Below are 14,412 nucleotides of genomic sequence, written 5' to 3' on the forward strand. Positions count from 1 at the left end.
ATTTTTTTGAAAATGCTACAGACTTTTTCTTATTGGGCAACAAAATCGCTCAGAGAAAAAGCAGTTCTTGTATGTCTGTTTCCAGCCTGTTCTTCGGAAGAGCACTTCAGTTGCTTCCTGAGAAGTGAAAACATACAAATGTATTTTTAAAAGTAGAAGTAAGGTAGAGTGTGATTTTAAATGTTTTATTAATTTTAACTTGTCTAACTCGTATAGTTACTAAGGCAAGAGTAGTGTGTGAAAATCAGCATTGCACAGTTTACCACTTCACGTTAGAATCAGGGTTGTACTCTTTCCATGGAGCGGTGGAGACAGAAGAGTGATGCTTACACATTGTGCTTTTCACATATGATTGTTGTCATTTTATTTAATGAAATTTCATGACTGCCTTAAAGGTAAAACATTGTTAATTCAGAATGCAACGTTATTTTTAGAAACCCACCATTTTGTTTCATTAACGGTTGCTCTAGTCTGAGTGTGTCTCCCCAAAATCGATATGCTGGAACCCTAGTGCCCCATGTGAGGGATGAGTCTTTGGGAGGTGCTGAGGTCATCAGGACCGTGACTGAGGTCAGGGCCCTCATGAAAGAGACCCCACAGAACTCGCCAGCCCCTTCTGTCACGGAAGGACCCGCGAGAAGTCTGTGACTCGGCAGCAGGCCCTCACCGACCTGCTGATACCCTGATCTCACACGCCAGCCTTCAAAATTGTGGGAGAGAAACTTCTGCTCTTTATAAGCCACCCAGTCTGTGCTATTTTGTTATAGCAGCTTGAATGGACTAAAACCATGGGTGGTTGTTGTTTTATTATTATTTTTAAATCTGCACCAGAGGATTTATTTTATTATTGATTTTAGAGAGAGAGGAAGGGAGGGAGACAGAGAGAGAGACACTGATGTGAGAGAGAAACATTGATCAGTTGCTGTCTGTTCGACGCTCAGACTGTAGACTGAACCCACGACCTAGGTATGCACCCTGAGCAGGGATCAGATCCAGTGTCTGTGGTGTACAGGACGACGCTCCAACCAGCTGAGCCACCCAGCCAGGGTGGTTATTACTTTCTCACTGGCTGAGACTTGTGCATGCAGTGATACCATGCACAAGCATGGTACGTGATCTTTACTAAATATTTACTCATTGCTCAGTATGTGGAGACATTCATTGTATAAAAAATGAACTGTGCTCACCTAGATTTACTTTCGAAGTCAAAACTGCAGCCATAAATATTTCCAAGAGCAGCACCCGTCCCATCAGACAGCTAATTACTGTAGTCATTATCTGGGCAGCTGTGCCCACAGTGGATGATCCGCCCGTGCTGCTGCTGCTGCTGCTGCTGCTGCCGCTGCCGCTGCCACCGCCGCCTCCACCACCACTGCTGCCGCTGGAGACAGACTGCACCAGGAGGCTGAAAGCCTGGGATTCCGCCCGAGCAGCACCATCCAGAATAAATTCGATCTTATAATTTTTCCCTGGAAAAAAATCATTGTGGTGTTTGATTTCCTTTTTATTATTTGTTTTTATACACTTCCAATTGGACTTTTATTGACTTAAAAATAATGTACAATTCCTAACAAAGTATTTATGAAACTGAGAGAAATAAATTAGTGTAAGTATAATCAACTGTGAAGCAGGTCTCTGAGTTCGAAGAGTTCAGTCTGACCATCAACCATGGGCAGGGCACTCTGGGTAGACTGTCTTACTCCGGCATCAGTGCCTGCTTCTTAGGGTCCTCCTACTGCCCAGGACCGGAGAGAGGCTGTTGAAATGAGGGACAATAGGAGCAGGAGGAGATGAAAGTGCTGAGCCTCTGCTTCATCCCTGTATACCTGTGATGATGAGTGGAGAAGCCTCAGCTTCACTTGGCGGGAGTGGGGATGGATACTGAACTTTTATTTTGAAATATTTTGTGCAGAAGAGTTGAAAGAATGGTAAAACAAACTGTTTCCCATACTTGCTTTAAGTCAGATGCTGTTTTTGTATTGCCAGAGTGCGACCCTTTTTTCTTACCCCAGGTAGAATGCTTGAAGAAACACTTGTTAGATCTTTTCGGAGAGTAAAACATAAAAACCTCATCCAGATGTTTTTAATCCACATGTTAAATCTTCCCACAGTTTTGAATATGAGATAATATATTTTTCCTTGTCACAATTTCTTCTGGGACTACTATTAACAGTGGTTATCACATAGTGCAGGCTTTGCAATTCCTGCACAACTCTTAAGTTTTATCTCATCTATTTTTCTTCTATATTTTCTAAAAAAAAAGAACCACATCTGTTTTCATTCTTTCTTTCTCAGGGAGAGAGTTTAATTCGATCTTGACCACACTGTGCTTTCATAAACACAGGCAATGTGTTCTATAACTTTCAGGATGGACAGCATTGCTCTGCAGACCCCTACCACTGTTATAATTCACAGCAATAATGTATTCATCTTCCTTCACTTTGAAAATCTGAATTTTTGTGGCAGGTGCATTTTTTCTTAACAATTTTGATGCATAAAGAATTTAGGATTTTGTTTTTTCTTCTGAAGCACTATGAGGAAGCCCAGGCTAGGCTTGTGGAAAGGACACTGCATGGAGAATTGAGGGACCCAGACAAAATCTGGAATCAGGACCTTAGGGCTATAACCCCAGTGAAGCCATCCCAGCAGAAGCTTTGGACATCACAGAGCAGAGATGAGCCATCCTGGCCCAACTGCCTGAGCCACACTCTTGGGAGCAAATGACGTGGGTGTTGTTTTAAGCTGTTAGATTTTGAGCTGGTTTGTTATGCAGTAACAGAAAATGAAATAAGCATTAAATATCACATAGGTTGTGAGGTAAACATGTTTCAAATGTTATACCCACTAGAAATGCTATTTTTATCCAGATTACTTAAAGATGCAGACTGAGCTGTTTCCTTTCTTCTTCTACTCTTTTCTCACCTACTGCTCACATCCCCATTTTCTGTGTTAGAAACCACAGCCCAAGCCCAGGTGGCCCCTGCTTTGCTCTTTCTGCAGCTATAAATGGAGGAGTGTACATGGCCACGCTGTCGGGCTACAGTCTAATCTGCAAGGGGATTTCCCACAGTGTAATGATCGGGGGGTCCTACTAGAAAGAATTGTAAGAAAGATACTTCGTTAATTTTCTTGCATGAGATTTGTTATTATTATAATTTTAAAGTGGTTAATGTACAAATTGGCTAACTGTTCTAAAGATAATGAAAAGATAACTATGCTTGATCTCCCTTTACTATCCACAACCAGGAACCGAGGTCCTATACTTGATGAAGAAAAAAAAAAGCAACATGAAAAAATAAATTAGGAGCAGTGGCTCTTCTCCACAGCAGGTCAGATAGATGCTCCAAGGGAAGCTTTGAATTCTGAAAGGAAATTTACTGTATAAAGGAGCATACCATTGTGTTATCATGATGAAAAGCCAAAACATATACCATTGCCTCAGCACCCCAGTGACCCTGGTTACTTTGGAACATTGCTATTTGGAAGTGCTGGTTTAAAACTTGAACTCCAGGGTGGGTCTTTGCCACTGGGCACCTCTGGGGTCCACCTTCCCAGGGAGGTAGGCAACCTGACTCATTTCCCATAAAAGGGCTCCAGTCCTGCCACCATGTAGGCTGGCTGTTAAGAATTTGGCTCTGCCCTTAACCAGCAAGCAGGTGGGATACTCAGGGTCCTCGTCCAAGAGCACAATGCTGAACACATTGCCATTCGATCTTCATCAAACACTAGGTTGAGATATTACTGCCCAAGCAGGCAGACACACCTGTCCAGTGTGGAGCTTCATCAAAGCACGAGGAAACAAAAAGTAAGGAAAATAATTATTTTTTGGAATGATTTTAATTGTTGGTATTTAGTGATTATAAAAAACATTGGACTACTGAATTACTTTACTTATTTACTCTTTATTTTTATGTTTAACCTCACCTTTAAGTGTGTGTGTATGCGTGAGTGTTTTTGAAATAAGGGTGGCAAGAAGTGGGAGTCCCACCACACAGCTTTCCAGAAGTTAGGGCCTGTAAGGGTCTTAACTGGGCCCCAGGCTGAGGTACACGGACTGATGGAGCCCTGCCTCAGGTATAAGCAGTTGATCCATTGCACTGTTTTAGGTACTTTATAATCCATCACCAGTAGAGATCTGGTTTTTTTGGACATATCATTTTGGCCTCAGTAGAAAGGCTTTTACTAATGGGAATTATGCCATCAACCCAATGGAGATAGTATAAGGAACGTGGCTGTGGAAGTTAGGACTATATTCACTGTAACAGTGTTGAAGCTATCACTTAGCATAGATTCATTGGGTACACTTTATGAGAACTCACAGGGGACCTTTGTTCTGACCTCAGAGCAGCAAGTAAGTCTCCATGGCAACTGGTGTATCTGATGGACACTGTGCATGTTGATAATGCTCACGTTTTCCCCTTTGCATTGGGTATCAGAAAGACTAGAACCCACTTTCCAGCCCAACTCTCAACTCCTGCATGGGGTGTTAAAATTATATGAGCCTCTCGTATCCTTTCTTTTTTTTAATTTGAAAATCTGTTCATTATTCTTATTATAAATGTAATAATGCACATTTAGTGATATTTTAGACAAATACACAAATGGATAAAAATACGAATCATGAGATAATTTTGATGTCCTCAAATTACCTATTTTAATTTATTTAATTGCTTATTTTAATTTCTATTTTGTTTTGCATATCAACCCTATTAATATTTTTGTAAGCTACACTAAATGTTTTTCTGATATAAGGCAGAGTATAGGGTTCTGATTTCCATATATTGACCAAAGCATCATAGATTACTTTGTTCAGTTATAACCTGTGTGAGGATCCTAAGGAGATCACTCACCTGTTCTAAGGAGAGCGAGGTCTGTGTAATTGGCCCAACAGCTGCTAAACGGGATTGTCGTGTTTCCACTGAGACCGCTGACGTGGTTATTATTGGAGTCCTTTAGTATGGCCTTCAGAGTCAATGATGTAATCCCAACTGATACACAATTACCCTAAAGGAAAAAAAAAAATGTAGAGAATTCTCATTGTCCTGTCCCATGCATTTTTTCTTTTTAGATGTGTGAAACTTTATTTTTTCAAAATGCCTCATAACAAATTTAAAATCTGCAGAAGCCTTTTCCTACACAAAGCTTCACAAATGTGGACACTGGAGCAAGTTCATGGCAAAGGAACATTTTCAAAACAGGAAAAGACAATATCCGTACATATTAGTCCAGCTTCTAAAAGGCAGCGCTATCCTCATGTTGCCAGTGTACCAAGATTAGTGAAGCTGGCTCACCCTCCAGAATTCATATCTTAACGCTTCCACTTCAATAAAGCTTTGAGTTATAACTTACGTCGGAATCCAGTGCCTGTACTGAGGGCTGCTGAGAAAACGGCTGTCCCAGCTGCGCTGCCACCGGCTGGGTGATCACGGCGAGTGAGGCGGTGAATGCCACGTGGTGAACAGGAAATGCAAGCCTTTCCACAGGTTGGGCAGTCACCTGTGAATGGTCATGAGTGATGAAGCGGTTCTCACGGGATAACTACATTCAGTAGCTAACTCGCCACAAGTACAATATCCATTTTTTACTTAAAAATATGTTCAATATGTACAAATATTATTACGTTTCCTCTAGATCACATTCATGAAGGATTGTTGTAAATATTTAAAGCAAAGAACATTTTCTTCCCATAAATAAATTTTTAGAAGATAGGCTTTTTTGTTCCCACTACTTTATCATTTTAGTGATGCCATAAAAAATAGCCAGTAGTAAATTAGACATGCCCTCTAAATTATCATCTTGAACTAGAAAAAGAGTTGAAATAAGAAATTAGCAACAACGTTTTATATAGCTAAAATGCATTTTTCTAGTATTTTCTTACCTTAGTCCAGCCAGAATCACTTGGGCTGGGGATAGGGTCGGTAATAGACATGGAAGAGACATTAAACCCAAGGGTACTGTTGGTTTTCCCTAAAATCACAGCTTGTCCAAGAGAAGCAACAATTTCTTGGAGTTCAGATAACTGCATCCGGCCTATAGGTAAACAGGATTATGACATGCGGATGGTAAGAATATGGAATTGTAAGAACACACGAGAGTTTTTCACTTAAGTTTTTGTTTGTGCTGCTCCACCCACATTGCAGAATTTTACAGCTTTCTAACTGTACATGAGCTTAGCATGGCAGGTCAGGTTAATGAGGTTAGGAAAATGAAGAACTCGGTAGCATATATTTTAACACCAGAATTAAAGAAAAAACAAAGGTAGATAAAACAGATACAAGAAAAATGAATGAAAGCATGGTGGGAAAGTGTATGTCTCAATTTTGTACTTTCCCACGTCATTCTTTGTTGGGAAGCGAAACCTATCACACATGTCTATCATCGCGTATCATTAAAAAATTATTTTGAAATGAAAGGATAAAATTCACAGTATGCATATTAATAGGTTGCTACATTTATTAAATTATTAAAAATGGTTACTTTTTCTGGACTGGGATGGTTTTCCAGGTTAATGTTAGCGCTGTGTAATTACTATGCTCCTTTTCTAGCTTGGCAGGTCCACTTAAATCGACTGTCCCTGTGACACTCCTTTCCTTAAGAAGTGGCACCTCTGTTCATCACGCTTCTCCTCTCACACACGCTTCTCTTGTCAGGAACTTTTGCTCGCTCTCTTCTACTTCACCCTTCACCTCCCCTTCACACCATGCAATCAATGGCCAATTTCTACATTTTTCCATCCCACTGTCAAAATCCCAGCAAAAGCCATCATCACCGGACTTCCTAAAAGAGCTTTAAACTGGCTTTCTTGTATCTGCCCTCTCCCCCTTCCACCCATTCTCTACACTGTATTCAGAGTGATCTTCTAAACACCACCTGTCACCAGGACAACATTTTGGTGTCCTCCAGGAGACCAAACCCCACTCCTAGATATCCAGCATCTTCCACATCCAGAGTCCTGCCTTGACAACTCTGACCACTGACTTTCTTCCATTAAGGCTTGGGAAGAAGTTTAAAAGGTCTCTTGAGGTTGACTCAGACCCTTCTGGATAAATGCTCAGTCTTCTAGATTCCTCCCTCTCCCCCCACTTCCTCTACCCACTCTTCTCCCAGATGCCTTCCCAGACATGAGGGCTCCTGTGCCCTAATGGTGGCAGTACAAGGGTCTTCACGTCCACACACTACTACGACCCCCTGTCCTCACTGGATTTTGGTACGGAGTGGCAGGTCTGAGCTGGTCTGCAGTGTTAACGGGTACTCTCTGACCACTTGACATGGGAAGGTGTCCATTTCTGTAGACTGCCACCTGGAAACCAGCTACCTTAACTTGAGGAGAACTTATTCCTAACCTCAGGACTGTGCTTATCCAGAGGTCCCCTCAGTGCTTGAGGACCCTTTTCTAGGACATCTGGAAACTTCTGGATATCCCAACACTATGCTGAGGCTGTGGAGCCGGATGACTACTATGTGCATATCTTTTTGCTATTTACCAATATTTTGCAGTGACGTTGCCCCATGATAAGTGCAGGCTTTCCTCAAGGCTCAACACCTTATCACAGTCGAAGTCTGGGCAATATGCCAATGGTCTGTCTCCCCCTCTACCCTTATCTCCATGGGCTTAGACTACTTATACCTAACTGGATAAATCTGACTAACAAGATAGAGCTGCTTTAAGGGGATAAAGGTTGGGAGGGGTTGTGGGTGACCACATATAGGAAATAAATTATAGTTTCTTGGGATATCTGAGTGGCTAGTACGCTAAATATTGGCCCCAATACATGGAAGGGCTTACCAGGGCTTTCTAAGAGTCAGTAAGCAATCTCTGTATGAACCTTGGACCCACTATAGTTCCTAGGTTGAGATTAACAGACTCTGTTGGGTCCAATGCTATGAAACCTGTAAATATAGGAAGTAGGGGGCTGATTACAAGGCCAAGAACATCCTGAGAGAACTGGTTATAACTCAAGCCTATGCTTCCTGTTTCCTTCAACAAAGAGAGATAGTTGCTCAGCACCTCCCTCCACTCATGTAAGCCTTTCCACAGGCGTATCCCCACGGGGGAAGAACCTCCTGCCTGTCTACCTGATAGAATTACAGAATGGCAATGTGGCTCTTGTAGAGTCAACATTAAACAAACCAACTGGGGAAATGAGTGATGACCCCTAGTGGCAGAAAGTGAGAGCTTCACCCAGTACACAGGTTTACACAATAGGAGAGCCAGGGAGTTCAAAGAAAAAGGTGCTGCAGAGCGATAAAGCAGATCTGGATTTCGAGTCTGAAACTTAAACAGTTTGGAGGCTCTCTTTAAGAAAAATAATGCAGAAAAATTTTGAAACTTTTTTTTAACAACATTCAGTGATCTGACCACATAATTAAATGGAGACTTTTTCCAGGACCTTGAAAGTTAAAGCAAATCCAGAGACTTACTTGAGCAAGGGAAGAGCCTTGAAGTTTAAACTTTATTAGTTGGATGGTAAACCTCCCCTGGCAGAGCCCTAGAGCTCATCTTCTCCAAGAGGGGGAGGCCTAGGTGATAGTGCTTGTGCTTGACCACTGGAGACAATGGCAAGGTGGGGAATTGGCACCTGGGATTAGCAGTAGGAGGCCAGGAAAGTTCGGTTGCACCTCAACAGAGGCTTGTGCAATGCAGAGAACACCACCCACCTTGTAGCAGAGGCTATTAAATCCAGAGGTCACCACGAGGGACTGAGGTCAGGAAAGCCCCCGTGGTATTGAGATACCAACTTGAACAGACTGGACAGATAGAGAGGAAGAAAACCTGAAGACTACACATTCACCCAACTGCCCAAAATGAGTCACTCTAAAGAAATCATTTAAGCCAACAAAGACACCTGCTGTAAGACAGCAGAGCTTATTTTTATCTGATACCTAGAAAATAAGGGTATGGAGAGTGAGAGGCAGAGAAAGGGGTCAGGGTTGGAGAGACCAATTACCTAGATTAGTCACAGGAATTACCGATGGAATATATGCTTGCACATTGGTATTTGCTGGGTAAATCTGTGACTTTACTGCATAAATCTATCCCACCACTCCACTGATCAGAATCTCTGAGGGTCTGAACACTCTCTCTTTAGGAAAACATCCACAATCCTTCTTCAGCTTATGAAGAGGAGAGCTTCTTTGGTTTCCCAGGACCTAGCACCTGCCTACCTCTCAGCCTCATGTCCAGCAGAGTGCCCGTCCTGGCTTCTTCCCCTGTGGACCAATTGGACCTTTCCCACTTCTTCTAATGCACCAAACTCTCAGCAACTACTCCTCGGTCTTGAACTTTCTCACCCCCTTCTTTCCATTGACTGACTCTCTTTCAGGTTTAATCTCTCAGCTACAAGGTCACTTCCTTAGATCACTTCTAAGATATTTTATATTGGGCAAAATCCTTGTGTTGCATTTATTAATTGCTACATTACTAAAACAGAGGCTCAAATTCCTTCGTAATTTCAAAATAGACTGGGATTACAGGAGTGGGGCAGGGAAAAGGGTCTTCGGGCCCGTACAGGCTTCAGGATGTGGGGCTGGCGGCGTGTCCTGAGGGCAAGCTTGCCAGGCCTTGATAAGGTCATTTGTGGGTGCGGACTCGGTCATTACGTTGCTCTGTCTCAAAGGTCTACTACTCCTACCTGCAGTGTCATTGTTTATGAACTGAGCGGGTGGATCTCCAATCTCCAGTTCAACCACGAGTCCCATGGATCTCTTCTTCCGCAGCCCCTCCCCTCCTGTTATTTTGCTGATACGGATTTTGTCACTTGGTATCTTCAGGAACAAGGCAAGATTTCTAACCAGATGATGAGAGCTATAAAAGTCATCTTCTGTCATAGCAGGTATTTGGAAAGAAACAAATATGACTGCGGTGGTGTGGATTTCAACAGGTATAGTTCCTTTAACCAAAAGGTAAAGCATCTGGTAGGTTCTGTCAAAGTAGTTTTCACCAAGGACAGTGGAATTCAGGTCAGGAAGGAATTGCTCTATGAAGGAAAAAAAGCCCAAATAGCTTCTTTATAAGATCACAATTACCATGTAGTATTTAATATTTGTTCAAATTTAGGAAATTCTGAAAAAGTTCAACATTATCATTCTTTTATAATAAAGTATGCATATTAAAAACAAAAATTCATAAAACTGGCAAGCAAAATTAAAGTCGATCCTTTTGATAATACCATTAATAATCATTATACATTAAATTTATTTTAAACAATTAAAATTTTATGAAAAAACAATTTGAAAAACAGTAATCATTGTACATTAACTTTGCTTTATAAAACAGTACTATAGACACAGTTAAATGAAGAATCAAATCTAATTATGAGCCCAGGAGCCTATATTACAACACTATTTACAATCCGGGGTGTCCAACCTGTGGCCCGTGGGGTGCATACAGCCCAAGATGGATGTGAAAGTGGCCCAACACAACGTCATAAATTTGCTTAAAACATTAGGAGTTTTTGTGATTATGTGTCCCACTGCATTTAATGTGGGGCCCAAGACAACTCTTCTTCTTCCAGTGTGGCCCACAGACACCAAAAAGGTTGTCACCCCTGGTCACGTTCAGAATTTTAAAGCCTTGACCAAAGGCATTTGGTGATTTAAAAAATGTAAATGTAACTTTAAGAGCCATCTAGTTTGTGCAGTGCTATGTACTAAATCTTAAGGAGCATTTACAATTCAGTACTTCTATTTTTACCAAGGACAAAAGTATGTAACATAAATGAAATACATATTAAAATATCCCAGAAGGATCTTACATTGATGAAACAGGCTTACATTTCAGCCTGAAAAATCTATGATTGATGCAAAACAAATTCTGCTAGGGAAGTAAATTTTGTAAAAGTGATTGGGATTATTAGGGTTACAGTTGTGAGTCTGCAACCCAGTGTTTGTTCTTGTATATTTATTAATTATTACATTGTCCATATAAACAACTCCAAACCTACTTTTACCCACCCCTGTATATGTGATTTTATGGCAGAATATCAATAATGTCTAAGAGATAATATATCCACTAAGACCTATTGAGAATTGAGCCCTGGCAAAGGCTGAATTGGATAATAGTACTGGAGTAAGATATGTAGATTTTTACCACATTTCATAGTGAGGCTTGCTAAAAATAAAATGAAATAAAATTTTAGAAAGAAGAGGGTATTTCTTATGAATGTAACAGACATTCATAACAATGGCATTAAGAAGTCATTTCATTATTACTATATGTATATTTCTTTAATATCTACTAGGATAAATTCTAGATGCAATTTGGTTTAAACATTCTGTGAATCTGACAAATGTGCTTTTGTATTATACTCAAATTACTATTACCGGTGCATATACATTTATCCTAGGTGACTATCCTAGGTAACCATCTCATGTCTTCCCCCAAATGTGAGGAAGCAGAGATCCAGATAATAAAAAAATTGGGTAATCTAAAATAATACGTATAGATTCAAAATACAGGAAGATTATTTTGTATTCCAAGTGTGAACGCAATATGTTCATTTAAAAGTGATGTCACTTCAGGGAAAAATACCTCTAAGAGGGCAATGGTTGTTTTCTAGCCTTTCAACACCTATATAACCAATTCCCTATATTAAATTCTGCCTGTGGGGAAAGTTTCCACTTTCTTGACTTAAATGATAGAGTGCTTGGTACAAAAGTGATGTTTAAAAAAACAGTTGAAATGTATGAAAATTAAGCTGTAAATAGGTGCAGTTATGTTGTATGTAAAAATAATAAACCTGGCTCTCTTAGCTGATACAAGGTAGTATAGCATCATGGTTGGTTAAGTGCACGGGTTCCAGAGCTGGTCTGCGCTCAGGAGCCCTTGCTCTGCCTTTGCTGGTTTCAATATTGCTATGGACTGAATTGTACCCCACCTCCCCCACAAATTCATATGTTGGAGCCCTGACCCCCAAGGCAGCCTTTGAGAGGTAATTAGGTTTAGATGAGGTCATGTGGAGGGGGGGACCTCACGATGGATCAGTGCCCCTATAAAAAGAGAGACCAGAGAGTTTGGTTGCTCTCGCATTCTCTCTCTCTCTGCCCTGTGAGGACACAATGAGAAGGAGACCATCTGCAAATCAGGAGGACAGCTCTCACCGAACCGACCATATGGCACCCTGATCTAGTACCAGCAGCTTCGGCTATGAGAAAGTAGGTTTTTTTAAGCCACCAAGCTTATGGTATTTTGTTATGGCAGCTTGAGCCAAGACAGAGACTGGGCAAATTACTTGACCTCCTTGTGTCTCAGTTTACTCATCTGTGCCGACCTCATGGGGTTGTTATTAGGACATAGTAACAATGTGTTATTATAGGCAAAGCACTTAGAACAGTGCCTGGCACACAGTAATGTCTCTGGAAACATTAGTTATTCATGTTATTAGTAGAAATAGACGGTAATGAACATGGATATCCATTCATACTCTCATGTCTGCTTATATTGTGATGCACAGCACATATTTATGTGACTATTAGAGAAGATTACAGGGCACATCTAAAAAGGATAATAATTACCACACGAGGAATGGGATGCATTTACCTTATTAGTACTGGTTTAACAAAAAGACTTTAATGAGCAGAGACAAATCCTGGTTTTGCAAATATTAGTAAATAGGAAGTTTAGCCTCTTCCACATATTTCATTTAAATCCAGATGCTTATTATATTTACTTCATGATGTTTATTATTAGCTTATTATATTTACTTCATGATGTTTAGTTGATGTAATACTAGCTTTCTTAGCGATACTTGGAGTGATTGACAATTAATTTAGGCTCTGACCTCTGTGACATAGAAGTAAAGCAGAGGTAGGATAAAAATTCTAAGCAAAATTTCTTCTGCACATAGAAAAAATTTACATTCTACACATAAAACAAGTGTGTAGGATGTAAATGTTCTTGGGGGCTAAGGAATGTCCATGATACACCAAAAACCTGTGTCTGCATGTGCGCAGACGGATGAGACTCCCACCAAGAATGATCTTTTAGGACACACGAGTTATAAATGAACACATCTGAGTATTTGGTGACTGAAACTTTTATTTGCATTCATGAATAGCTAAGGAGCTAAAAATGTTAATGGAATATTAAGAAAAGATTTTATGTGTAACTACATATACAATGTACATTGTATTTTTCTGAGTAAATACCTGTGTACAGATGTCTATTAAGTTCGCAGCGCTTCTGTTGGGAGCTCCATAGTGTATTTTGGGGGCAGACCAATGAATTGTTCACATAGACATCCAAACGTTGCAGTGTGGGAAAAAAAATTCCTACCAGAACAGCCTGTTAAAAAGAAACAACATTTTTGTATCTTAAGAGAACGAGACAGAATATTAAGAATTTAGCACTTAAAAATGTCCTTCAACTATATATATATCTTCTGCAAAAAATTTAAATTTGATGGACTTAGGATACAGATTGAGCTAAAATTATTAAATGGCCTAATGTTCAACTATTCATAGAGATGTTACAATTTAACTGATAATTCTCAGTAGGAAAGTGTAATGTAAGAAAGAAATTATGAGAGGAGAATCTCTAAGTTAAATAAAAGGCTCCTTTTAAAAGATGACAGAGTTCAATATGGGCTGTCAGCTCCAGGGGTGGAGGAAAGGGCGAACTTAGCATTACTCTGTGCTAACCACACAAAACTAGCTACTTAATGTTGAAAAAATGCTTATTTCTGAGAAAAATATGGTAGTAAGACTAAAAACATCAGCCAAAATAACTCTCCTCTCTGATTCAGGTTTTTTGTTTTCCACATTTATATTCCCCAAATCTCATGCTACCCAGTGCAATCATAAAGTAAGAAGACTGGCCTTTGCAAGACAGGGAGGGATCTTCTTTTGGATTGTCCATAGAGGCTCAGAATATTAATAGTTACATTACTTTGTAGTTGCCATTTTTATTTTTAAAATTAAAAATATTCTCTTTTGTTCAAAAATCAAGTGTCTATCTGAGCCAGGCATTATTCTAGGAGCTCTCAAAAGTCCCTGCCGTATTTAATAAAAAGCTTACATTGTAGAGTGAGGAGACAGAGATTAGTAGAAAGTAATAAGTGCTATGGAAAAAAATAAAAGGTAGATCAGAGTATACGTAATTGGGACAGCCCAGAGGAAGGGTAACCACAGTAGGCCCATGGAGTGAATGGGGAAGGAGCCATCTAGGGCAAAATGTTGGAGGCAGAGTCAACATCTGAACACAGGCGCAGGCGGTAGCATGTCTGGTGTGTTGAGGACAGCAAGGAGCCCAGTGTAGCTGGAGGAGTGAAACCAGAAGTCGGCCCCTGGTGCATTCTGTCCTGCATGTCCGTTCTTCGGAACAGAAGTCGTTGATCTGTGTATGCCTTCTTTCCCACCTAAGTCCCAGCTACATGTGTGCTACCACCCCATGGAAGATTCGATGGACATGGCCTT

At 40.5% G+C, this 14,412-nt stretch overlaps 1 protein-coding gene across 1 annotated transcript in view; it reads right to left on the reverse strand.

Annotated features, from left to right (window-relative positions):
* Positions 1-14,412, reverse strand: part of PKHD1L1 (PKHD1 like 1) — a 138,011-nt gene continuing 123,599 nt past the window's right edge. Inside the window, exons 72-78 of the mRNA XM_045181556.2 lie at positions 13,147-13,282; positions 9,633-9,977; positions 5,879-6,030; positions 5,350-5,496; positions 4,851-5,004; positions 1,188-1,469; positions 1-117 (exon numbers count right to left, since the gene is read on the reverse strand). Of these exons, the coding sequence (XP_045037491.2) occupies positions 107-117; positions 1,188-1,469; positions 4,851-5,004; positions 5,350-5,496; positions 5,879-6,030; positions 9,633-9,977; positions 13,147-13,282 (1,227 nt within the window). The 3' untranslated portion in view covers positions 1-106. The remainder of the gene's footprint in view (positions 118-1,187; positions 1,470-4,850; positions 5,005-5,349; positions 5,497-5,878; positions 6,031-9,632; positions 9,978-13,146; positions 13,283-14,412) is intronic.

This window comes from Desmodus rotundus, chromosome 8, assembly GCF_022682495.2.
Source record: "Desmodus rotundus isolate HL8 chromosome 8, HLdesRot8A.1, whole genome shotgun sequence".
Taxonomy (NCBI): domain Eukaryota; kingdom Metazoa; phylum Chordata; class Mammalia; order Chiroptera; family Phyllostomidae; genus Desmodus; species Desmodus rotundus.